Raw genomic sequence first — 20,285 nt, 5'->3', positions numbered from 1 at the left:
GTCGAAGGCAGCGGCTTAACCCACTGAGCCACCCAGGCGCCCAGCATTTATTTTTTTAAAACAAGCTAATCTCATTACCCATGAAGTCCAACCTCAATTTCATGTGTGAGCAAATTCAGCCCAACATATTCTGCTATAGCAGCTCCTGTATCTTAAAACCATCAGAGTTGTCTTGGGAACACAGATTCTTGGATCTTCACCCTGATTCAGGAAGTCCAAAGTAAGGCTCAGAAATCTATGAGTCTTAAAAACTCCCTGGTGACTTTTATTACTAAATTTGGAAACTTCTCCCCCAGGGCAGCGTGCTCCATCTTTTGCTGTTAAGACTCATCTGTGGGGTACTTGTTAAATATACAGGTTACCTGGAAACTCTGATCCAGTAAGTGTGATTAAGAATCTGTGTTGTCATTCGCAATTGCTGTTTTGGGGTTTTTTGATGGACTTTTATTTGTTTATTTTACTTAGCTATTCATTCATCCTCTCACATTTTTTTAAAAAGTTTATTCAAGTAATCTCTACACCCAATGTGGAGCTCGAACTCACGACCCGAGGTCAAGAGTTGCATGCTCCACAGCCAGCCAGCCAGGCACCTCATTCTCTCACTTTAATTAAACACGTTCGTTCTGAGGTGTTTACAAAACGCTAGGCACCTGTACAACCTAGACTTGGGGCAAGTATGGCAATCCCCCTATCAAACGTCAAAATAATGTCAAGGTTGGAGATAGACCAAGACTTTGAAGTACTGGGTTGTAACTTCAGTGACAACTTCCTCCTCACCTGCCCTGTCCCTCCCTGCAGATGCTGCTGCTGCCAGACATGTAAGGCAGACAAGAAAGCTCAGAGGTGAATCTATAGCCTGCATGAATCGCCCATCACTCAGTCATTCGCCTGAAGGCCACGTCAGGTTACAGGAGCATCCAAGAGATTTTGAGGGAGTAACTGCTAATTTCATTAATGAAAACTTTCTCTGGCTTTCCCACTGCACATATTATAACTCTGCATAATAAGATCGTGCTTTCAGGAGAGGAATGAGCTACACATGTGGGACTCCCGTTATGATGCACTAGGGAAACTATTAAATTTTTGAAGCTTTCACTTTCCTTATTAAGAGAAGTTATTCAAATTATTAAAATTCAGATAGAACTCCACACCCACTGAAAGGCAAAGTTCTCCCCACCTTAGCCGGAGAATAGACGTGTCTTTGATATTATTGATAATGGCACTAAAACATATATTTCAATAAGGACTGTGCTGAATGAACATCCACTAATTCATGAAGGGCCTGTGTCTTTCAAAATTCTTCCCAGAAAACTGCACTGTCTTTATGAAACCATATTCCTATGGTGGAAGAAACTCTTCATAAGGTGAGGGAAGCCTACTCCTTCATCTACAGAAACAGCTAAAACAGCTATGCCACAACTGAGGTGCTTGTAACACTCAAATGCCATTCATTGGTCTCGAACACTTCTATTCGTTACCTGCTCTACTTCCTTAACCATTACATCAACTTATCTCTTCATGAACTCCTTTGTTTACCAAGAGTGGAAAAGGAGTAAGAATTTACCAGAAATATAAGCAAGACAACACACACATACAAAAAAAAACAAATAATCCAATTAAAAGAAGGCAGAAGACATGTACAGATACTTCTGCAAAGAGGACATCCAAATGGCCACAAGATATATAAAAAAGATGCTTGACATGACTCATTATCAGGGAAATGCAAATCAAAACTCTAAGATATTACTTCATAACTGTCAGAATGGCTAACTTAAAAAACACAAGAAACAACAAGTGTTGGCGATGATGTGGACAAAAGGAACCCCCTTGCACTGTTGGTGGAAATGCAAGCTGGTGCAGCCACTCTTGATCACAGCACGGAGCGTCCTCAAAAAGTTAAAAATAGAGCTACCCTATGACCCAGCAATTGAACTAGTAGGTATTTACCTAAAGGACACAAAACTACTGATTCAAAGGGACACATGCACCCAGTGTTTAGAGCAGCACTATCAGCAATAGCCAATTGTGAGCAAGAGCCCAAATGTCCACCAACTGAAGAATGGATAAAGAAGATGTTGTATATGAAGTATTATTCTGCCATTAAAAAAAAAAGCTTAAAATCTTGCCATTTGCAACAACACAGATGGGAGTTAGAGAGTATAATGCTAAGCAAAATAAATTAGTCACAGAAAAACAAGTATCATATGATTTCACCCGTATGTGGAATTTAAGAAACAAAACAAATGAACAAAGAGCGGAAAAAAGAGGGATAGGCAAACCAAGAAATAGATTCGTGACTACAGAGATCAAACTGATGATGACCAGAGGGGATGTGGGGGAGATGTGTGAAATAGGTGCTGGGAATGTACATTTATCATGATAAGCACTGAGTAATGTATGGAAATGTTGAATCACTATATTGTACACCTGAAACTGACAAATACTGTATGTTAACTGTAATGGAATTTAAATTAAAAATTTAGTTAAAAATGTAAAAAAAAAATAAAGAAATATAGGAAACAGCAACCATTTTCTTTGGGGTTTTTAATTATGTTAACTACAAAGACTTCTTTCTAGGATGCCTATCGATTCAGGATATATGATTTAATATCTTTTGAAGGATATTACCAATGCAGTCATTGGGAAAGTGTTTTCTCATCATTTTGAAGGTTGCCTAGAACCCAGTGCTCACCGTTTAGCCAATGGATCAGTTTATTATGGTGCCTGCACGTGTGGTTAGTGCCTTGAGGAAGTGGCCCATAGTCAGCATGGAAAATTGCATGAATGTCAAAAACCTGAGTTGCCCTAAAAGGAGTTGCTCCCACAAGGTCACTCACCATAATCCTGAAGCCTCTTGGCCACATCCACAGCTTCAATATTTGCAGACTTTTTGAAGGGCCTTGTATCCAAAATAAATTCATGAGCCACATAACCTGGAAAATTGTTTCAGCTCAAGATTAGCAGCAGCTTGTTTTACCCAAGCAAATGAACAAATAAATCAGCTTTTTAGCACATATCAACAAAGTACCAAGAAGCCATGGTCACTTGCCAAACTTATTTGTGGTAACAAAGACCTCATCTACTTTATCAAATATAAAATATAAAAATAATTGTAAAAATAAAGATGTTTTTAACACGTCAGGTCAATGTGTCCGATCTTCAGTGCACAACACACCCCTGAGCCAAGAGGCTGATGGGAGCTGGGACTCAGGTGCCGATGTACTGCTGCAGGATTTGCTTAGAGATTCCTGGGGATGGTATTTTTTCTACTCTGTAGTTATAAAATCTACTTCCAACAGTTAAACATATCATCACAGGCCTGACCCTTTTATTACAAAATTATTTCTAGAGCTAAAGATGCACTGACACTGTTTTCAGGAACTCTGCCCCCAGCATCAAATAACTTTCTTCTGAGTCTATATAAATATATAGTAAACCTATATCTGTAGGGCATATACGTAATTGTATGTGATTCTTCAAAGGGGCTCTTGTGATTTTGGTTTCAGGCTTCAAGCTGAGAATCAGAAATTGGGACTGTCAAACACCACACCACAAGTGGCAAGAAGCTGAAGAAGCCAAAGGCTCTGGAAGTCAGTTCACTTTGCTCTAGTCCTTGCACTAATGGCCCTCCAGGCCTAGGCTGCTATCGGCTCAGCATGAGCTATTTGATCACCCACCTGTCAGCAGGAATAAGTCATCAACTAAGTCAGCATTTCCATAAATAGAACAACATTTCTGGGGGCATCCAAATTCCATGTCTCACACAACTGATGAGTTTCCTTCTAAGAAAGTATCTGCTCCTGAGATAATAATGTACACCTTCTTCTTAACCTACTTCTCTGGAATCTCAGCAAACAATGAATCTTACTTATAAATACAGAGTGGACATAATTCCTCAAGCCTGAGTACAGCTCCAGTCATTAATAATAGCCCCTGAGACCATCTGTAACTGCTCTGCTTCTTATGTAATGACTAGGTAAGAAAGGACTGGTTTTGTTAGAAAACGAAAGTATGAGAACCTGAAGCTTTAAATATACTCTCACTGAGTATTTTTAAAATATTTTTCCTAACAATGATGGGGATTAAATTTGTAGGAAGTGGGATTCCAAAGTACAAGGTTGTATTCTTAGCTAGGTAGTCAGGGAGGAAAAGGTACCTAAAAGAAGCGACCAATTGGAGTACTGGGTGGGGCTGGGGGTGGCTGGGGAGGGTGGGAATGGTGAGATCATTTAAGTCTAGAAATCCTAAATACAAAATTGTCCCTACCCCATTTTGGTAGCCCAGCCTCAACTTTTAACCTTTCTTCTCTGACCCTCTGGCAGCTATCCCAGCACTGTGACAGTGACCCAAGAAAGAAGGCTAACAGAACTCACTGCTCTGAAGGATGCTCAGTGGGCGAAGGGGGAGAGGGACACACGATGGAGGAAAGGAGTCACTCCCACTGGCAGGCAGAGGGCAGTCTTCCAAAGAGAAGTTCAGTCACGCGGAGCCCCGCCCAGTACTGTTAACACAAAGCCTGCCTCTGCAGGGCCCCCACCACAGCCAGGTGGTTTGGAAAGAGCTCGGTTTTCAAAATAAGGTTCAGATGTTATTTTCTAAATCCATATCCTAAGGTGTTCAATGGAAACAGTGTAATTTCAGTGTATCTCTCTCTCTTTGTACTTGAGCCCTGAAGGAGGTGAAACTGATTCTTGGTGGCTCTTAGAGGCCAGATCCCAAGATGTTCATCTTTGTTTGTATTTTTTATTTATTTTATTTTATTATTATTTTTTAAAGATTTTATTTATTTATTTGACAGAGAGAAATCACAAGTAGATGGAGAGGCAGGCAGAGAGAGAGAGAGAGGGAAGCAGGCTCCCTGCTGAGCAGAGAGCCCGATGCGGGACTCGATCCCCGGACCCTGAGATCATGACCTGAGCCAAAGGCAGCAGCTTAACCCACTGAGCCACCCAGGCGCCCTGTTTGTATTTTTTAAAGAGAAAAGATACACAAACCTTCTATGGCATATGGTGAGTCAGGGCAATCTGAAGCAGAAATTACATAAACTGATCAGCACAAGTTTGAATTTCCTTTGGATTTGATGCTCCTGCTGGGCCTAACCATGACTATAGCTGAGAGTCTGAAAAGATACCAAGTTAAAGGACCAAGGAGGGGAGGGTGGCATGATGGAAAACCAAAATAAAAGTGGCTTGGCTCTAAGCTCCCCATCCTCAGAGTGACTGCCTAAAAAATAAATGGAACTCACTGACTAATTGCTCATAAACCTTATTAGGAGGGCAATCAGGGCTTGGTCAAGCTTTTCAGATGCAATCCAGGGACCATAACTAATCGAATCAAAACTGCAAAACTGAATGTTTCCTCGGAAATGAGGTCAGGTAGATGGGGCCTCTGGCCTCAGGAGGGTCACTTTCCTGGCCTGGGATGTGTAGGCCCATCCTACACATGAGGCCCATATCTGCCCATAAAGGACACTGGGAAACCAACTGAGGAACAGGAATTTCCAGGCAGTGTTAGGTTTGTCTGAGGTCAAAAAGGGATAGGCATTTAAGAAATTAGAACCTAAATAAAACTTTGGGATACTAATAAAGTTGCCTACTCCCCTGACAGAAACACCATTTAGATCCATAAGCTTAGCCTCCCACTAGAGTAGACATCTGTGAATTTTTTTAATTCCTCCTTTAAAAAAAGGTTCCATCTTAAAACAAAAAACAAAAAACACTCAACTAGATGTTTTTCTTTTCTTTCTTTCTTTTATTTTTTTTTAAAAATTTTTTATTTGACAGAGAACACAAGTAGGCAGAGAGGCAGGCAGAGAGAGAGGAGGGAAGCAGACTCCCCATGGAGCAAAGAGCCTGATGTGGGGCTCGATCCCAGGACCCTGGGATCATGACCTGAGCTGAAGGCAGAGGCTTTAGCCCACTGAACCACCCAGGCGCCCCTGTTTTTCAATAAATAAGAATTTATCATTAAAACAAACAAAAAAAGATACCATTCTACCTGAGGTAATTCCTTTCTTTCCTCATCCTAAATACTACTGCTTTTCCCCCAACCCAATTCTTTCCTGTCACTTCCTTACTTCAGAAAACCATAAGCCTTAGTGGTTTAGCTGGTATTTTCAAATCTCTCAAAGAAATAGTTCATAAAGGGAAGCCTGGAGTTCATTAAAATTATTGCCTCATAGTCATCTGTAATTCCAAAGTCCTTTATATAGAACTAGTAAATACGATTAAGATGAATAATGGTCTTTTAACATTGCCATTAAACATGTTGGAATACAATGTGTTTATTAAGAACATTTCTATTTTGGCCCTCGGGAGGTATGGTGGTAATTCTTTTCTAGGCCCTAGAATACTCAGCTTCAAATTATATAATGAATGTGTTTACCAGACCAAACATGAGACAATTTTTTATTTCATGAACTTTGGGATTAGGTAATAAAATCTGTAATCTCTGCGTGGGATGAGAAATACAATTTATTATTTAATTCTGGGATAAAATGTCAGAACAAATGGAAATTGCATCTATCATTTTGTGCTGCAAATCCCCGAGGATGGAGACCGTCTCTGCTTAAAGCAGTCACTCAAATGCTAAGCTCATGGTGGGTACCTGAGAAACGCTTGTTCACTTTCTCTGCTAGACTGCCACTGTACCCCCATGCAGTCCAGATACTTGCATTTTTTTTTTTTTTATCACATGCAATCTTGCTTTAAAAAACTAAACTTCAGGGGCGCCTGGGTGGCTTAGTGGGTTAAGCCTCTGCCTTCGGCTCAGGTCATGATCCCAGGGTCCTGGGATCGAGCCCCGTATCGCCCCGTATCGGGCTCTCTGCTCAGCAGGGAGCCTGCTTCCCCACCCTCTCTCTGCCTGCCTTTCTGCCTATTTGTGATCTCTGTTTGTCAAATAAATAAATAAAATCTTTAAAAAAATAAAAATAAAAAACTAAACTTCAGACTGCACATCTGTGTGAACACACTAAAAATTGTGAATCGTACATTTAAAGTGGGTCATTTGTATGGTATATGCATTCTGCCTCAATGAAGTTTTCAAATAAAGTTAATCATAAGTAAATTTCAAATACCTTAAAAAAAAAAAACAGAAAAACAAAAACACCCTAAAGCTTGTCAATTAAAACAAAAAGATCATTTTTTCAACCACCAGAATGGCAAAGATACTTTGTTTTTGTTGGTGGTGTCTTTTCAGCCTGGCACCTGGTATTCACGAGGCCCTCGTGTGATGGTCACTTCATACGCTATTAGCATGAAATAAATTGGTACAAATTCTCTGTGGGGACAACCAGGCCACACATACCAAGAGCTTAAATGCATTCATTCTCTGAGATAGCAATTTTTCTTCTACAGCTCTAACCTCAGGAAATAATCAGAAATGTTTTTTAAAAATCTAAATAAAAAAGGTATTTGTTGCAGCATTGTTACAAATGTAAAGCAAACAACTAGGGGGAAAACATTATACCTAGATCCTGGTATATCCATATAATAGAACCAACGTAGCTACTTTCAAATAACATTTAAGGACAAGGGGAAATGATCACAATATAAGATAAGTTAAAAAAACAGGACACATGGACATTGGGGAGGGTATGTGCTTTGGTGAGTGCTGTGAAGTGTGTAAACCTGGTGATTCACAGACCTGTACCCCTGGGGATAAAAAATATATGTTTATAAAAAATAAAAAATTAATTAAAAACAAACAAACAAAAAAACAGGACACAAACTGTATTTGTAATGTGATTTCAATGGTCTAAATGTAAAAGCAGAAATATAGCAAAATATTAATTGTGGTTATGTCTGCTTGATGAAACCATGGATCATTATATTTCTTTCCTCATAGTTTTTATCTTCCCAATTTTTTTGGTGAGCATACACAAATTACTTAGACACTCAGGCAAAACAAATACTTAATTAATCCTGAAGGCCAATACATAAGCAGGATACATGGAGCTCTGTTTGAATGAATTAATTAGTAGTTCTTGTAGATTCTTCATTACCCACCTCAGAAGCATTTTACTGTATTGCTTAGAGACGTATTGTCCACAACTTTCTTTCCTAATCTCTGGGGAGCATTCCTAACCAGAGCTTCTAGTTATTTAGCGCTTTTCTATTTTCAAACTCCAGAACTAACCCTTTCGGTACATATTTTTAAGGCAAGATCCCAGGTGTAGATATATACTCCACCTGAGCTAGAGAAACAGTCAGAACGGCCTCCTTCTTGTGGCCCATGCTACTTATTGATGGCTGTCCCTCTGCTCCAACCTGCAAGTCCCCATCCGTCCCTGTCTCTGATTCTGTGCCCATAGCCAATGTGCTGCCTATCTACCTGGCTCTTAGCACCCTTTCCTCCCATCACTTCCAGGATGACTTTGTTCACCCATCTATCATTCCTTCTGTTGTAGCTTCACTTTCCCCTCTTCAATTCCTTTTCTCTGGCAGTTTAAAATCATGCTTTTTTTTTTTTTTTTTTTAAGATTTTATTTATTTATTTGAGAGAGAGAGAGTATGAGAAGGGGTGGGTCAGAGGGAGAAGCAGACTCCCTGCCAAGCAGGGAGCCCGATGCAGGACTTGATCCCGGGACTCCAGGATCATGACCTGAGCCGAAGGCAGTTGCTTTAGCAACTGAGCCACCCAGGTGCCCAAATCATGTTCTTTTCTTATTTCAAAACAAAACTGCATCCTATTGCAGTAGCTCCCACCTGTCCGCTGCCTTCACTACCATGAATAACTCCCCCAAACCATGAATGCCTCTCCCTTCTTTTCCCCACCCTCAATCCATTTCTCAGCTCATTTCTATTTGGCATCTGCCTTATCATTTTTGTCCCAATTCTTTCAAAGGTGACCAAAATGTTCACAACTGTTAAAGGCAAGGTTCTTTTTAAGACTCATGTCATAAGACCAGTCTGTTTCTGCTGTGCAACACTGCATACATTTATGGTTGGCCAGGCATGACTGACAGGTATACGTGCTAGAGAGTGGAAGCAGGCACAGTCTTTATCCTGCAGGAGTTCAAGGTCTGATGGAGAGAGCCAGACAAGAAACCGAGAGGGAGAAATCTTCAGTCGTGGAGAGAACAAGGGAAGGAGTAGTTCTCTCTGCCAGGATAAGAGGGCTTCAGGGAGGAGGTGTAACCAGAACAGAGACACACAGGACCAGCAGGGGCTTTTCTTGGGAGAGGTACTGTGACAAATGCAGAGGCCCTACGGCTGCCTCAAGCATGGAACCCTCCCTCACCAGGTACTCCTTTCTTGCTCATCCCTGTTAGTGTAGCCATCTGCTTGACGGGTCTTGCCCTATTTACTCAAAACTCTTTCCTTGGGTTTCACCATTTCTAAGAGTCTGCTCGTAGAGTCTGTGCCCAAAGCCAGATTTCTGCAGATCTGGCTCCAACCCCTCCCCATCTTCCAGGGTAACTTCGTTCCCCCTTCTATTATTCCAACTATTGTACCTCTATTGTCAGCGTTAAGAGGCTTACACAGAAATTCTCTTCACACTCAAATAATCAGTAACTAAGTCCTATTGTTTTTACTTCTAATAGGATGTTCATCCCCTCCCAATTTTCTTAATGACTTTATCATTCTCCTAACCCTGTCATTCCCCTGATCAAAAAACCTTTCATGGCTGTCATCTGGCTCAAGGATAAAGCTAAGAGCCTTTTGAGATCTTCAAGACCCCAAGCTGCCTCTCCAAGTTCATTCTTCATCTGTTTCCCTTCCTCCTATCCCACCTATCAACCCCAGCCAAAGCCTCCCACCACCTAGACAATTCTGGCTTGCTGTAGTCTCTGTTTACCGGGGTCCGCTCCTCTCTCATCCAGGTTCATCTCAAGGGGCTCCTCCCAGAAGTCTCTCCCAATTATTTCACCCCTCCTCTGTCCAGTCTGAATTACTCCACTCTTCTAGAGGCATTCCCATAGCACTTTGTGAGGTAATGAGCTCTCAGTATTTATGTATGCATCTCTCAGTGGGTGTAGCTCCTTGTTGACCTGAGCTGTGTACACGAACTGCATCACACAGCCTTCCAAATACTCATACTAATACTAATACTCCTAAACTGTTCACTAAATAGAAGTTATTTCCAAAAAATCTATGCTTTTCTCTGGTATATGCTAAGAAACGGAAATTTCCTACCCACTGTAGAAAATCATTAGGTGAAACTTGGTCAAGAAAAAAACCAAGGTGATGGTAAACTAAGGTTGATACCAAGGTGATGGTAAACTAAGGTTGATACTTGCCTCTTGCACCCCGGAAAAGGACTCTGTAGTGTTTTTCTAATCTCTTGGCCATGTAGTTGGCATTTAATATAGCAATTTCTGTGGCCTGTTTAAGGCCCTTGCCTCCCATCATCTGCAACAGAGAGAGAAAGAGTCATCAACCACAGAATAAGTAAAATTAATGGACACCAATCAAGGACACCCCCAAAAATCTGACTTACAAAGGAAGTCAGCTATCACTCTGGATTACAGATGGGTATAAAATCCCAACAAGGAGGTCTGCCAGTCTTATCTAAATAAATTCTCGGGGTGCCTGGGTGGCTCAGTGGCTTAATGCCTCTGCCTTCAGCTCAGGTCATGATCTCAGGGTCCTGAAATCGAGCCCCACATCGGGCTCTCTGCTCAGCAGGGAGCCTGCTTCCCCCTCTCTTTCTCTCTGCCTGCCTCTCTGCTTCCTTGTCATTTGTCTGTCAAATAAATAAATAAAATCTTTAAAAAATAAATAAATTCTCAATAAATTTTAGTTTTCTCCTTGGTACATGACTTTGTATTTCTTATGATAGTAACAAAGTAACAAAGCTTACAACAAGGTAAAATTGGCTGCTGTGTTTTATCTAAGGAAGAAAAAAGAATGAGACTTTTTTTTTTTTTTTAAAGATTTATTTATTTATTTATTTATTTATTTGACAGACAGAGATCACTAGTAGGCGGAGAGGCAGGCAGAGACAGAGAGAGGAGGAAGCAGGCTCCCCCCTGAGCAGAGAGCCTCATGCGGGGCTCAATCCCAGGACTCTGGGATCATGACCTGAGCCAAAGGCAGAGGCTTTAACTCACTGAGCCACCCAGGTGCCCCAGAACAAGAGACTCTTGATCACAAGAAATAAACTGAGAGTTGCTGGAGAAAAGGAAGGTGGAGGGATGGGGTAACTGGGTGATGGACATTGGGAGGGTATATGTTATAATGAGCACTGGGTGTTATCTACCTCTGAAACAAATAATATGTTAATTAGCTGAATTTAAATTAAAAAAAAAAAAAAGAGGAAAAAGCATCTTAGATTACATGCACTTGGGAGAGCTTATGTTTGTTTACTATGAAATTGAAATGTCTTGGTAATTGCCAGAAATCTTGTGCGATCTTGACCTAAATCCCCCCTGAATCAATCTGTATGGTTTGTCTTACAGTTGTCCATACTCAGGGTCATTTACATGTTTAACAACAGCCAGAGTTGATATTATCCTTTTCTGATAGTTTCTAAATCCTTGTGGTTACACAGGATGAACATTATCACCAGCAAAGAGCTTAAAATCAAGGTTGCACTCATTTTTATTGTTGACATTTTTTCCAGAATACCTCATGTATGATGGAGGCTTGGTATATATTAAATACATAATTAGTATCAAGCACATGAGAAAGCATCAAATAAAACAGTGACACCAATATCCAAAGTAAGGAGAGGACCTATCTTGCCAAGCTGGACAAACAAGGGTTACTAGGGTGTAAGTCAGAACTGGGGTGGAAATCTAAAAATGGGTGGAATTTGGAGGCAAAAAGAAAGGGGAAGGAGCTCCAGATGTAAGAATGACAAAAACCACGGCAGCGTGGAAGTGAAGGCACAGGGCTGCAGTCTGGGGTGTTACTGTAGAGGTGGTGGGCTGTGACAATCCTCTTGTAAGATTCAAACCTTTGCTATGAAGAACTTGGATTTGGCTCAGCCAGTCAATGGCTCTCAACTCATGGGTCACCTGGAAAGTTTGATGACCCAACCCCTACCTCCTATATGCTGAATTTGATTCCCTCTGGGATGGGGCCTAGGCATGTGCATTTTGGGAAGAAGCCCCTAAGGATTCTGTGTAGGCTAATAAGACTGAGCAGTAAAGGCAAAAGGAAACCAGAAGATAATCTGGGCCATTAGGGGAATCCTGCTGTACTACAGAGTGTCCAAGATGGACTGAAGCAGGGAAAGAAGGTAGTTCTGGAGCCCAGGCAACAGCTTGAGATAAAGAGAGGGGTCAAGGTCAGAGGGGTAGTTTAAAACCCATTTTACTTATTTCATTTATAAAGGAGATTATAAATGTCTGGTATTCCTGGCATATGGCCAAACCAGACTTGGGACATTATTTTTTGTTATGTGGGAAATACTAACTCAAATATATCCATAATAAGTAATCCAGGTTTATAGGATCTCAGGACCAAAAGGAACCTGAGAATAAGATTCTGTTTATAAAGAAGCAGACCTTTACTATGATTGTTGTTGTTGTTACTATTTGTAAAACTCAAATATCACTTTTAAAAGGAGGTTTTAGTCTCTGAGGTACAGAATGGTTGTCCCAGCTTCCCAGAAAGTTTTCATTAAGAATCATAAATGCCACACTGTTTCAGAGTAACAGCCAGCCCCAGAGAGCCATTCAACATGACTTGCATAGCTGAGTTTTGGAGTCTTATTTCACTAGAAGCCACTCTTCCTTTAAGGAGGGAAGCCAGTTTGGGAATGCTGCTTAATTAGCTGCCGAACAAGTGTTCCTACCCAATGCACAGCCTTGTCAGCCTAGAAGGTGGGCAAGCCCATTTGAACAAGAGCTGTATAAAATAAACTCTGGCTCTAGAGTTTTTTGGAGAAACACAAAGAAAGGAAAGCTGTTCTCTAACAAAGTCTAATTACCCCATAGAGTTATAGTTCCACAGGCTCTAAAGGGCAAAGAGCTTTGGGAAACTACCACATAAGCAAATTTCTGCTATTTTTTAGACTTATCTTCAAGGTACCTAAGAAATATAAAGCAATATGAGATTTATTCCTAAAGATTTACCCCAGGATTTCAACCAAGTGTAATAATTAGTACGTGCACTGTTTTTCACTTCCAAGAGGCTATACAAATCCTACAGGAAACTAAAATGATGTAGCCAGAACATCCATATGACTCATGGAACTTAACTTGGTCTAAAAAACATGTCTAGTTTCTGTGATGTTAAACCCACTATGAAAACCCAAAGGAAATAGCAATATGAAAAGAGAAGAAATAAATTTTTTTAAAAGATTTTATTTATTTATTTGACAGAGAGATCACAATCAGGCAGAGAGGCAGGCAGAGAGAGAGAGAGGAGGAAGCAGGCTTCTCACTGAGCAGAGAGCCCAATGTGGGGCTCGATCCCAGGACCCCGGGATCATGACCTGAGCCAAAGGCAGAGGCTTTAACCCACTGAGCCACCCAGGCACCCCGAGATGAAATAAAATTTATCTCATCTCTTTAAGAAGGTTTCTTCCACCTAAGTCAGCAATCTTAACTGAACCAAATCTCAGATCATGTATTTCTTCTTCTTCTTCTTCTTTTTTTTTGTTTTAAAGATTTTATCTATTTATTTATTTGCGGGGGGAGGAGCAGAGGGAGAGACAATCTGTAGCAGACTCTAAGCTGAGTGCAGAGCCCCATGTGGGACTCGATCTCATAACCACAAGATCATGACCTGAGCTGAAACCAAGAGTTGGACACTTAAGCAACTGAGCTACCCAGACACCCCTGGATTTCTTCATTTTTAAGTCAAGAAGAAAGTCTTAGTTTCCCACCCACTTATCACATCCGCCGCCTGCCTAACACAGTCACGGGCCTTACCTTAATATAGGCCCACGAAATGGGCAAGATGGAACTGGAGCCCCATGGGGCTGCACTAACAGTACCCACAGGTCGGTCATCCTCACTTGGCTTTACTGAGATGATGGGATGACTGGGCAGGAAAGGGGCAAGATGCTTCTTCCTGTTATTTTTAAACACAAATTCAGAAGATATAATGAAAAGATCCAGACCAAACAAATAGGCAAGTGCTAAGCCCTCTCCAAAAGTTCCATTCCTAGTAGAGGAACTCAGAGTGGAGAGGACCCGACACTTGCTAAGAAACAGATGTTCAGGAAGTGTTCCTTCCTTCCTCCTCCTCACAAGCCATCAGTGTCCCAGTGGCTCACCAGAGAACTATGGCAGATGACTTGGCAGATAGGCAGCTGTGAAATAGCTTGCAATGAACTCACCAGGATGTGGGGACCTCCCAGCCCCACGCCCCACATTCTTTCCCGAGGCATCTAAGGGACAGAGAGTGCTGCTGAGAGGGAGCCCCATTGGGCCTAAACATCAGAGGCCAGCACCGAACATCACTATCCCACCTCCCCACAGCTGAGGTACTGAGACGACCCCACTAGTTACAATTAATAATAATCAAAAAGAAAAACAGGAAAAACCAAGAGGGCCAGGCTCCCAGCAACTGAAGTCTGGGCCCTTTGGTCCATTTTTGGAAAACTGAAGAAACTCAGGAAATGGCTACTCAGCATCATTTTCACAAGATGATTCAACTTCACAGTGTAAAAAGTTATCAAGAGCTACGAGACATTCCTTCAGTGTTATTCTGACCTCATCTAATTATTTCTAGTATTAAGGTCTGTTTCCCCTTCTGACTTCTCTCAGATGTAGTAAGAATCCAGCCTGCAAAGTGTTTAACACTTTACATCCAACTCACTTCTTTCTTTTTCTTTCTTTGTTGAGAACATCTAATTTCTACTCTCTTAGCAAATGTCAAATACAATACAATACAGTGTTATCAATGGTAATCAACATGTTTTACATGTTACACATCTCATAACTTAAAGTTTATACCCTTTACCAACCTCTCCCTACCCACCTCCTTGCTCCCCAGCCCCTGGCAAGCAATTTTTTCCTATGAGTTCTTTCTGTTATTGATAGATAATTCATTTTCAACCATCAGCTGATTTCTTTTTAAAAAAGAATGAATAAAAAGAAAAGCTTCTTGGAAATCTATTAAAGTCTAAGGGACACTTGCAGGTGCTAATATTCCAGTTCAGATACATAATGCCTCAGTAAACTCCCTATTCATTGCTCTGTTATAAACGGCTCTGTCTACACATGACTAGGAGCTGAGTGTGGCCAATCGAGCATTGTGGTTAATAAAATCTACTTATGCTCCTCTTTGGACATGTTCTTAATCACCCTTCTCACTGCTTCTCTCCCAGCCCCTACAAGCACACTAGATATGAAGGTGCCCATGACACTTGAAGACCTTGATGAGAAGAACAGCAAATTTGGGGGCATTCTTTCATTTTTAGTCTCTAAAACCTTCCCAAAACAAGCAGCCCAGAACTCACACACCGATGGGCCCCATGCCAGGGCCGCCTCCTCCATGGGGAATGCAGAAGGTCTTGTGAAGATTTAGGTGTGAGACATCAGACCCAAAATCTCCAGGACGACAGATTCCCACCTACCACAAAGGGAAAGAGCCAAAATCAAAAGTCAAGAGCTTGAAATGGTGCTCTGGAAAGGTGGCCATACTATTTACTGCAGCCTCTCCCTTTAGAGGAAAAGGCAGGCAGAGCTGTTCACAGAAATTTTCTCAATACTGGCCAAGTTCTGTAGTCAAAACCTCACATCCCACAGGCAGCCTGGCTTATAGTTTCTATGGAAACAGCAACTGACCATTTAGCCTAACTTAGATTTTAAAATGCAGATTTGAATATACAGTCAATTCCTAATTTTCCACCACAAGAGGGAGGAGAGGAAGCACCCTAAGCAAAAGAAAGGCAAGTACCTCCTTGCTGCACAAAGAGATTACTTTCACCCTAGCAACATTACCTCCCGCTGTCTGGTTGGCTTTGAGTAGCATGTACTTCGGGCATACCAGTGGAAGGGGATGGAAGGCCACCTGAGAGGATGCTAAGCCAAGGGCAAGGAAGGGAGGCTGACAGTTTTCCTGAGACCACCCTAAGACCAGCTACAACATTCAATAGGCCCTCCTGCCACTTTGGCATTAGGACTAATTTTCAATGTGGCTGAAGATGAAGCATGCATTAATGCTAGTGAAGCAACAGACAATCCCTGGACCACACTTACAGAAGCAATCAGACAGAAGTAAAGAAAAGCAGGAAGAATTTGAAATGGCTAAGTAAAACAAACCGAAATAAAAAATGAACAAAAAATAAAACCAACCCACAATCACAACAATAAACAATGACCAAGAAGTTAGGAAAACTCTGAAAGATCATGACATCCTCTGCTCCAATGCCCCTACAGCATTTGCTCAGGGGTGTATATTACACAGAGCCCGATCCAACCCTCCCTCCCTCTCTCACTCTAACACACACACATACACACACACCCCACATAAGTAATCAGGATTGGCCTTCGGGGACAGAACTCTTCAGCCACTTTACACTGAAAAAGTTGAAGCCAGATTAATGGCTTGTTCATTGTCAAGGGATACTGTGAGAGATCAACATCCAGAGTGGCCAGAACTTGGGTCTGAACTCCCATGGGCAGGGAGTCAAGTGACCTTCTTACCAGTAGCACCCCGAGAGAGATCCCAACTTCTGATGAACTAAGGACATTCAGTTCATTCCCTGTATCCTGTTGCTCTCTTCATCTCCTCCCCAACCTCCACTATCACCTCCTTTAAAACTAACCTCAGAGAAATTGAAGCACTTTGCTTGAAATTGGCAATAAACAAAGTCAACCACAGTTCTGAATTCAGTATCATGTTTTAAGATAATTGTCAAGAAGTCAGAGGAAAAAATATTTTTCTGATTTACAGGCAGTCCCTCTTTGTGTTGCCTACCTGTGCATTCATATTTGCCCCATCTAGATAGACCTGTCCTCCATGTTGGTGGATCAGGTCACACACGTCACCAATGTTCTCTTCAAACACTCCATTGGTGGATGGGTATGTAATCATGATCGCTGCCAGGTTCTCCTTGTGTTTATCCACCTGTGGGATAGAAAAGAGCAGAGGGAGACAAAGGAGGATATGTTTATTGGCCAAACTCTTTCTTTTTACTTTACAGAATTAGGAAAGATGAATTCTTGGACTTTCCATTTCTGGAATTTTCTCAAAGTACCATGGCAATAACAATTCACAGCCATTAGTCTTTTCTTAAGTCATTCCAAAGAAATAACAAAATGCCTTTAGGTTAGGTCTCCAAGATCAAGACCTAGAAGACTATTAGAAAGATTTGGGCGGGGGTGGGGGGCGCGGGGGCGGGTGGCGCCTGGGTGGCTTAGTTGGTTAAGCAACTGCCTTCAGCTCAGGTCATGATCCTGGAGTTCCGGGATTGAGTCCCATGTCAGGGACTCAGCAGGGGGTCTGCTTCTCCCTCTGACCCTCCTTCTCATGCGCTCCCTCTCTCTCTCTCTCTCTCAAATAAATAAATAAAATATTTTTAAAAAAAGAAAGATTTTTGGGTATTTTAGGCTCAACTCCCCTAGGTTTTCCTTGGTTTTAGTCATCTGAATAATTATTTCAGATCTTTTTGGTTCCAGACATGTCTGTTCTACAGTTAATCTCTCTCTGCTCATCTTGCCATATCCACCCCTATTCCATTTCCCTCTCATTCTGTTCAAATTAGAATTCCCATAAGGAGTGTCCTGCTCTGATAAAAAAGAAATCTCCCTCACATTTCCTTTTTACAGAAAGCAAACACATATAAAAAGCACATTCCTGTTGTTCTGGCCAGTGAGTCAGAGTGTGCTTATGCGGAAATGAAAAAAAAATTTTTTTTAAAGGTCATATCCTATATTGGGGAAACTTAGTAATTACAACTACTACCCCAAAATATCTGTTGGTATAAACTTTGTGGGGCTCTGGAAGGGGGATGGATGGGAGAGACAAGCGGTGCTGTATGTTTTCAGTTTCCTCTGAAGGCAGTTACATGAAGTTCTCAGTCTCCATGCCTAGTAATGCTGGCAAAATCACATTGCTATTCAACTGATTTCCTTCCTTCTTAAAGATGCAGCCTCCAGTCCACCAGTGGAAAGCAGATATAGTTGCTAGGCAACCTCTTCCTGGAGGTTGGGAGGTTGGGAGTGGGGGTTGATGTTGCAGGAAGGAGATGGAATGCTGCCCAAATTTCAGCAGGTAATGGCTGGGACAGTCACACACATTTGCAAAATCTACATTTATGTTTTAATTCCCAACACAAAGATTGAGAATCAACTGTGACCGCTAGTTTGATTATTAATGGGGAAAACAGGTGAAGGTTGGGCAGGAAGGAGGAGGCAGGCAGGCCCTGCAAGGAGTCGGCCTTACTATCACCATGAATAATTCATTCAGTTTCTTACATATGCATTAAGAGGATGGGATTTCAGTTTAAAGGACCTTCTCCCGGTTAGTGAAGGAAGAAGTAGACTATGTTCAGTTATATTATAGACCAAAAATGTGACTGTTGCTTTTTATTTTTCTAATGGAGATGGTTAGGTTTTCTGATTTTACACCATTTTATCCAGACCCATTCAGAGGAGGAACTGCAGTCTTTTAATTAGAATGCAAAGAAAGAGAACATTGATATAAACCATCCAGTCCCTTCTCCCCACCATCTCTTCCCAACCCAGACCTCGCCCATCTGTTTAGTGGAAGATGGGTACCATGGCCTTGAGGTGAGCTGTGTCAATATTCCCGTATTTATCCACCTCCACAGGCTGAATCTTCATGCCTGCCATGTGAGCACTTGCGGGATTGGTCCCATGTGCTGATTTTGGAATAAGGCAAACCTTAGGAATGAAAAGGAAGGAGAAAAAATCATCACCAGGCTACTCATGGCAGAAAAGTCCTACAAATGCTTGAAATACAGATTAAATCGGCACCACATGCTTTATTTAAACTGGTCACTACTGCCTTAAAATCTGCTATGATTTCAGTATTATTGTAGTGTAAAACAATGTCCAAAAGAGGAGTCTGCCTTTGAATCCACAAATACTGCTCTTTAAAGACTCGTGTTAATATTAGTACTCTCTTCCCTTATCTCAGCATAGCAAAAACCAGACACAGGCTTACTGTGACCTTGTCACAGTTATAACATGTAGAAAGAAGGCATCTTATAAGAACATGGGGCTGGAAGTTAAACCCTAGGACCCAAGTGCCCAAATCACAGCTTCAGTGCTTGGCATGGCTTTGCTGAGATCCAGGAGAGATGACAATGGCAGAGATAATTCCAAGGTCTTCCGGTGCTGATACATCAGTTATGTCAGTATTTACTGGATCCTTAATCTGTGCAATGAATTGTTAGTTGTCACACAAATCATAAGGTGAGAATGGAAAGCATGTCATGTGTTCATAGACAATGCTAGCAAATGTATAAACAGGGGCCACAGGAACTCAGAATAAAGGGGTGTCAATTCAAGCAGAAAAAGGAAAGGGAAAGGGTTTCCAGAGTTAGAGCCCAAGCTAGCCTTTAAAGATGAGCTGAATTCTTACAGAAGGTGGATGGTGGGTACAATTTTAGAATTCCCAGATTTAAATAATTTTCATTTCCTCCTACAAATCACATGGTCACAAGCAAACATATCCTTGGGTAGATGTGATGACGCTGCACTACAGGAAGGTGCATCAAAGAGTTTTTCCCAACGGAAAGCAGCAGGAGAAGCAATGATCACCCTAAAAATAATCCTCCTGTTTCTAAATCCCAGAATCATCACTGCAACCCCTTGAAGAGAAATGGATGGGCATTACAGAAACGCACTTATGAAGGGGAAACTTGGCTTACAGCTGTTTCCTCAAAAACATCAAAGCTGTCTACTGAAGAAAAACGTGCATACACAAAGGCAAACTGTCACTTTTCTGTTGACAGAGCATTTGTGCCTCTTTTGAATGGTTACTGGTCTCACGCTGATTATGCAGGGTGTCCTCAAATCCTTTTTCTAGTTTAAATGATTCCCTACTGTATTGACTTTCTTTCTCAACCAAAGTCACTTGTCCATTCCTATGAAGTATTTTTATTCTATCACAGAATCTTTGGATAAAAGGACACCTCTGGGCAGAACATTGATCAAGAAGGAAAAGGCAAATATGAAAAATTAATATAGTCAACATATTCAAGTTAAAATTTTTTGAATAAATATAAAATATTGATTAAAGGCCTAAATTAAGAATTTGTACCAGCAAAGTTCTGCTGAAAAAAAAAATATTCAAGGTAAAAATGTCAACTGTCCTGTGGTAAGCTGAATAATGGATCCCCTAAAATGTCCAGACCTGATCCCCAGAATCTGTGGATGTTATCTCAGGGCAAAATGGACTTTGTGACTG

The 20,285-nt window shown here is 41.3% G+C and overlaps 1 protein-coding gene across 1 annotated transcript in view; it reads right to left on the bottom strand.

Annotated features, from left to right (window-relative positions):
* Window positions 1-20,285, bottom strand: part of GLDC (glycine decarboxylase) — a 93,808-nt gene that overhangs the window by 6,071 nt on the left and 67,452 nt on the right. Inside the window, exons 17-22 of the mRNA XM_059141445.1 lie at window positions 18,629-18,754; window positions 16,827-16,976; window positions 15,364-15,476; window positions 13,829-13,970; window positions 10,244-10,355; window positions 2,838-2,933 (exon numbers count right to left, since the gene is read on the bottom strand). Coding sequence (XP_058997428.1) covers window positions 2,838-2,933; window positions 10,244-10,355; window positions 13,829-13,970; window positions 15,364-15,476; window positions 16,827-16,976; window positions 18,629-18,754 — 739 coding nt within the window. The remainder of the gene's footprint in view (window positions 1-2,837; window positions 2,934-10,243; window positions 10,356-13,828; window positions 13,971-15,363; window positions 15,477-16,826; window positions 16,977-18,628; window positions 18,755-20,285) is intronic.

This window comes from Mustela lutreola, chromosome 12 (genome assembly GCF_030435805.1).
Source record: "Mustela lutreola isolate mMusLut2 chromosome 12, mMusLut2.pri, whole genome shotgun sequence".
NCBI classification, from domain to species: Eukaryota; Metazoa; Chordata; class Mammalia; order Carnivora; family Mustelidae; genus Mustela; species Mustela lutreola.
This window is presented reverse-complemented; position numbering and strand designations above follow the sequence as displayed.